At 45.8% G+C, this 5,871-nt stretch overlaps 1 protein-coding gene across 1 annotated transcript in view; it reads right to left on the reverse strand.

Moving 5' to 3' along the window:
- Positions 1-1,626, reverse strand: part of FHDC1 (FH2 domain containing 1) — a 31,557-nt gene extending 29,931 nt beyond the window's left edge. Inside the window, 2 exon segments of the mRNA XM_015568042.1 lie at positions 187-815; positions 1,428-1,626. Of these exon segments, the coding sequence (XP_015423528.1) occupies positions 187-678 (492 nt within the window). The 5' untranslated portion in view covers positions 679-815; positions 1,428-1,626.
- Positions 1,627-5,871: the final 4,245 nt, after the last annotated feature.

The raw sequence follows: 5,871 nt of genomic DNA on the forward strand, positions 1-5,871 counted from the left end.
ACCGGGGATCGAGCCCACAACCCGGGCATGTGCCCTGACCAGGAATCGAGCCATGACCTCCTGGTTCATAGGTTGATGCTCAACCACCGAGCCACGCCGGCTGGGCCTTATGTTATTTCTTAGTGATTCTAGTAAGTTTTCAAACGTATGTACACCCCCAAACTCAAAACAACGGCCCCTTCTTACCTCCTCTCTCGCTTCCTTGAAGGACGAATTTAAAGATCCTCCTCTCCTGGAAAGGGAAGGCTTGGTGGCATCTTCCTGCTGCCCGAAGAGCTCCTCGATGGTCTTCGTGTCTATTTGGTATTGATGCTGCTGCCTGGATGCCAAGGTCCAGATGTTGGTTTTGCCTCGCACTTGCTCCTCCGGAATGGTTTTCCAAAAGAAGCTTCTCATCCGCTTTTTCTTACCGAGGTGGCTGTAGCCATTCAAGTGAGATGCTGGGGGCAGTTCTGGAGGGGGAGGAGGGACCGGAGGGCCCCCGGGGAGTCCATGTGGTGGGGGAGGGGGAAGAGAGGGAGCAAACACTTCCTCTGAATATGGACATGGTGGAGGTGGAGGGGGCGGCGGAGGAGGAGGAGGTGGGGGCGGTGTTTCCTCAATCATGAATCCAGCTGCTGTGGCGATAGTCCCATTTTCTTTATCACTGACCAAGGAGACACAATTCATAACATGCATAGTATTGTTGCCTTCCAAGGAGATAATTTCTTGACCTTGAGGACGCAGACACAAACCTCAAACTTGTGTCATGCTTTTTCACGCACTGGTCTGCCACCAGGGACAAAGGCAGCTGCGTTGTGTGTCATCTTCCAAACCTACAGAGATAAGACAAGTTTAAAGTCAGTATAGGAAAACATTCCAATCCAAGCTATTCCCGTCAGAGGCCTGTGCCAGCCCTCCTCGAGTAACTGGATATGAAAATAATGAGGGGCAATACATCCCAGAGAGCAATAAAAAAGGGACTAATACTTTTCTAAAATGTGAACCAAATTTTACTACCTGGAAATGTTGCCAAAACAGCAGCAATAAATCCAACTTGGAAAACTTCTGTTCATCAATAAAACACATTTGCTGAGCACCCACTATAGGTTCAGCCAGTATTGCTCACTTTATGAATAAACTACTTGTTCATTGCCTGGCTCAGTGTCCTGGGACAATGGATACCCAACCCCTAGGGAAATTACGCACAAGACAAGCGTGAGGCATTAGTGACCTGCCTTTCCCCAGTGTGGATATGTCCTCTACCGATCACCTTGCACATAATAGGCAGGGATTTGCAGAGGATAAAATAATGGCTGAACTCACACCCCTGGAAGTCAGAGCCACCTCGTTCCTGCTCCACTTGTGACATGGCTTCCCAGAAAATAGAGCAAACACTAGACACGCAGATGAGAGGTTCCAGCTCTGAATCAAGCTTTGCTGCTTACCGTTTTAGACAAGTCACTTCACCTCACTAGACTTTAGTTTCTCATTTGTAAAATTAGGAGGCTGGGATACATTACATGACCTCTACTATCGCTTCCGATGCTATCACTTTGGATTCCAGTTAAGCCACTCTCTGGAAGCCACCAGAACCTCTCCCCTGTCTCTTCTGCTTCTTCCGCAAACTATTAGCAAAGACACAAACACACAGGGAAATGCTGCCGTGTCACACCTGCCACACGTTGACCCCTTATCCACAGTCACTGACTAATTTTAGTGGCTTGTATTTTTACCGATCTTTACCTGTTTGTTTTGGGGTTGGGTTATGGACCTGATGTGAAAACAGGGGTCAAAACAACTACATTTCTTCAGATATAAGGACAGGTAAGTGGGAACGTGGAAGAAGGGAGCCCGGGCAGGATACAGAGTGAGCACCTGACTATGTGGGTGTATGAAAGGGGGACTGTTTCCTCCAGGGCATAAAGGGCCAAAGGGAAGGCTTTTCAGACTGGACTTCTGAGTGTAATTGTCCTCGTACAGCATCACTGTCACAGCTCACACTTACTAACACATTGGTCAAGCAATGCTGCGTTACACAGGAGTAAACTGTCTGATATCACTACTTCAAATATTGTTAAACTTTTTACTCAGAACCACATACAAGAGGCAGGACTGTCGTCTGGCCTGTGTGGTTCAGTTGGTTGGGCATCATCCCATGCACTGAAAGGTTGTCAGTTTGATTCTTGGTCAGAGCACATGCCTGGGTTGCAGGCTCCCTCTCACATCGATATTTCTCTTTGTGTGAGATATATATATAAAATGTTTTCTTTCCCTCTCTTCCTCCCTCTTCCTCTCTCTCTAGCTTATCACCATTCAATTTTAAAATCTTTAAAAAATTGTTTTTAAAGCAGGTTTGCCTTGGAAATAAGAGTGGAAATTCCAGAAATAGGTTGCTTTTCCTGAGATCCTTAGATGTGCAAACTAGGGTGAGGCAGGTTATTTACCCTCCGTTTCAACATCCTCTTCTATAAGGATATACCATTTCACTGGCTTGTATAAGAATATATGAACTAATATATGGACAGTCCTTACCAAGATGCCTATATATAATTAACTATTATTATCAACTGGTTTCATATGTACATATGATTTCTCTTTACTTCCCCAGGCATTACATTTGCTTTAAAATATGTACTGGGTTTATAGATAAAATGCTCAAGCTGCTAGAAACCTTTAATATTTCCATTCTCTGCTTTCTTAGTTACTAGGTTTCAGAGATTTGTCTTTTTTTTTTTTAATACTCAGTGATTGTATATTAAATTATCTCCATCAAGAATGGATGTTTTTCTGCCGAAACCGGTTTGGCTCAGTGGATAGAGTGTCGGCCTGCGGACTGAGAGGTCCCAGGTTCGATTCCGGTCAAGGGCATGTACCTTGGTTGCGGGCACATCCCCAGTGGGGAGTGTGCAGGAGGCAGCTGGTTGATGTTTCTCTCTCATCGATGTTTCTAACTCTCTATCTCTCTCCTTTCCTCTCTGTAAAAAACTCAATAAAATATATTAAAAAAAAAAAAGAATGGATGTTTTTCTGAAATGTTTGAATATTTAGATTCTGAAAATTACATATGGCTAGAAAATAGCATTTCCAACTGTTAACTGGATGACTCTTTTTAACCATTTTTACATTAAGTACACTCGCAGTGTTGTGTAGTCATCATCATTGGATAATATTTTAGAAAGCAAAACTGAAAATATTTATCCAAGCCAACTTACAGCTCACTTGAGATGCAACTGGCTTTTAAAAGGAGTTTTCATAATTATCATTAGGGGCATAACCAGGCTGTTTTCATAGTTGGCACCCCTAAAGCAAATGACTCATTGTCAATTACAGTTTATAGTTATATTTGAACTCTTCTTTTTTCAAGACTGCACAGGTAATCTTGGCAGTTTATCCTTACATATTTTAAAATACTTCTGTACATGATATATCTCATGTATGGAAGAGTTCTAATCCTCCAATTCACTAATTATGTATAGAAGAGTGGCTAACCCTTCAATCCCAGATATGCTGACTTGTTTATAGATTATCCCTGCTAAGAATGATGATAAGATTAAAAAAAGTCTCTATCCTAGAAAGCAATAATTCATCCAGTGCTGAGTAAATATATGCACAGATGTGCCATTAAACCTCACATAGCAAATGTAAATATACTAATAGAGTGAGAAAGACTATCTACCCGGAAATTATGCAACAGCACTATCTTCCAATACCAAAGCTCCAAAGAATACATGTCTTTTTTATTTTTACTTTATTGATTTTTTTACAGAGAGGAAAGGAGAGGGATAGAGAGTTAGAAACATTGATGAGAGAAAAACATCGATCAGCCGCCTCCTGCACACCCGCCACTGGGGATGTGCCCACAACCAAGGCACATGCCCCTGACTGGAATCGAACCCGGGACCCTTCAGTCTGCAGGCCGACACTCTATCCACTGAGCCAAACGGGTCAGGGCTGCATGTCTTTTTGAGTATTACTAGTTACATGGGAAAGTATCAGATAAGAGCTTGTCAAAGTAATAAATAAGTTAGTGATGCATTGGCGTGATTCCAACCACTGCCCCATCCTGAGAAAGAATGCCATCTGAAAAAGCTGAAAGAACAAAAGAAAACTTACAACATTGTTCCTGGTATGTTGTCTGGCTAATTTTTCCCCACGGTAACATACAAGAATCTTAGGCCCCCCCAACGGCTTCCAATGAATACACTGTCCAGTAATGATTAGCCAAGATGCTAAGGCTTTTACAACTGGCGACAATAGGGCTTCCTCCCTGGCCCGGACTTCACATGTCAGACAGAGGTGGGGGAAAGACAGTGCAGACAGACATTCTAACCCTTTCCACCGTCTCAGGGGACATTAGAACAGGAGGACACACAAAGAACATTTAATTTCCTGTGGTGCTATCTACAGTCAAGATGCAAACATACCCGCTCTAAGTCTGCAGGGAAAACACAGGTGTCCTAAAGACACTGGCTGTTGATCACGGCCGCTGATTGCCAGGAGGGGCAATAGAAATAAATAATCTCGCTCTGTCTGGAAAATGTCAAGTATCCATCAATCTCCCCTGGGCAGACAGACAGGCTTGTATTTAACGTCTCATCCCCAGGCTGGGGACCGCAGCAGCAGGGAGGGTGGCTGCTCCGGCTGAAGATGCCCCGCTCTGAGTAAAATGGAGAGCTGCCATGGCCCGGCTGGAAGAGAACTTCTCTTGAAGTCCCCAAGTGCTAATCAGGACCCAGCACAGGTGTGTCTGAGTGATAGGCGCTCTTGGGGAGGCTGTATCTTTTTTACCACGTGAATTTTTAATAAGGGGACTCTGCAACCATGGCCTTAGCCGTTAGCTGATCAGCAAGCAAAAAGTCTTAGGGCGAGCATGCTCATGGGGTCTCCAAAGAAGCCCTCTGGCCCCTTTCTAAACGCTCCCGCCTAGACAGCCACATTACTTTGCTGCTGGTGTCAGAAACATAGTCAAAGCTCTATTCCCTTGAAGGGAGTGGGCGAGAGGGAAGAAAAGAGAGTATGTATGCTTCATTTCGGCATATTTAGTGGGAAAACAGGCTCCTGAAAGTCAGAGTTCAGAGCTCGGAGCTTTCCTGAGAGAGGGGTTAGTGGGGCTTGTTGCTCAGCTGGCCACTCACCCCCTAGGACGGTCAACCATCATCAAAAGGAAAGCCCACACCAGAGAGCCTTCCCGCTGGATTGCTGACATGTGTCACAGATGAGGTGGGCGCAGGAAGGGCTGGCCCATACCCTTCGGATGACAAACGGGGGCGGAACATGCCAAACTTGGCGAGAAGAGGCAGAGAAGCCCACGGCCCGAGTTTATTTGGGGGGAAAGAAAGGCCGGAGAGAGGACAGGCAATTCTAAAACAGGGAATTTTTGCTCCCCACGAACTCATCGGGAAAAGGCTCCTCCCCTGGGCCTATCTTTCCATACCTTTACTACACACAGAATGTCCACCACACAGGCGAACCGGAGCTGGGAGCTGGCAACGAAGGCCGTTTCCAGCCAGCGAGTGTAGCTACAGCACAACACAAACAGTTCACGGATGCCTGGGAGCGCAGCGCCCTGAGCGCGGCGAGAGAACGCCTGTTTTTGAATCTGCATTTCCAGTTTCTCTCAATGCCCCAAACCAAGGGGGAAAAAAAAAAAGCAAACGTGCGCCAAAGGATGCTGTAAAGAGAAGGAAGGAAGCGCGGGCTCCTCATTCCGGGCAGACGACTGTGGGAGCGCGGAGGGGGAGTCACAGACGACCCCACAGTGTCTGCGCAAACAGCTGTTTGAAACGGACTTGGTCCTGCAGAAACTCCACGCGGGGGACATCGGGGGCACGTTTTCCTTCCCAAAGTCGGATACAGAGTCGTCCCCTAAGTCTTTGCATTGGCGAGCGG

Source organism: Myotis davidii, unplaced genomic scaffold (genome assembly GCF_000327345.1).
Source record: "Myotis davidii unplaced genomic scaffold, ASM32734v1 scaffold323, whole genome shotgun sequence".
Taxonomy (NCBI): Eukaryota; Metazoa; Chordata; class Mammalia; order Chiroptera; family Vespertilionidae; genus Myotis; species Myotis davidii.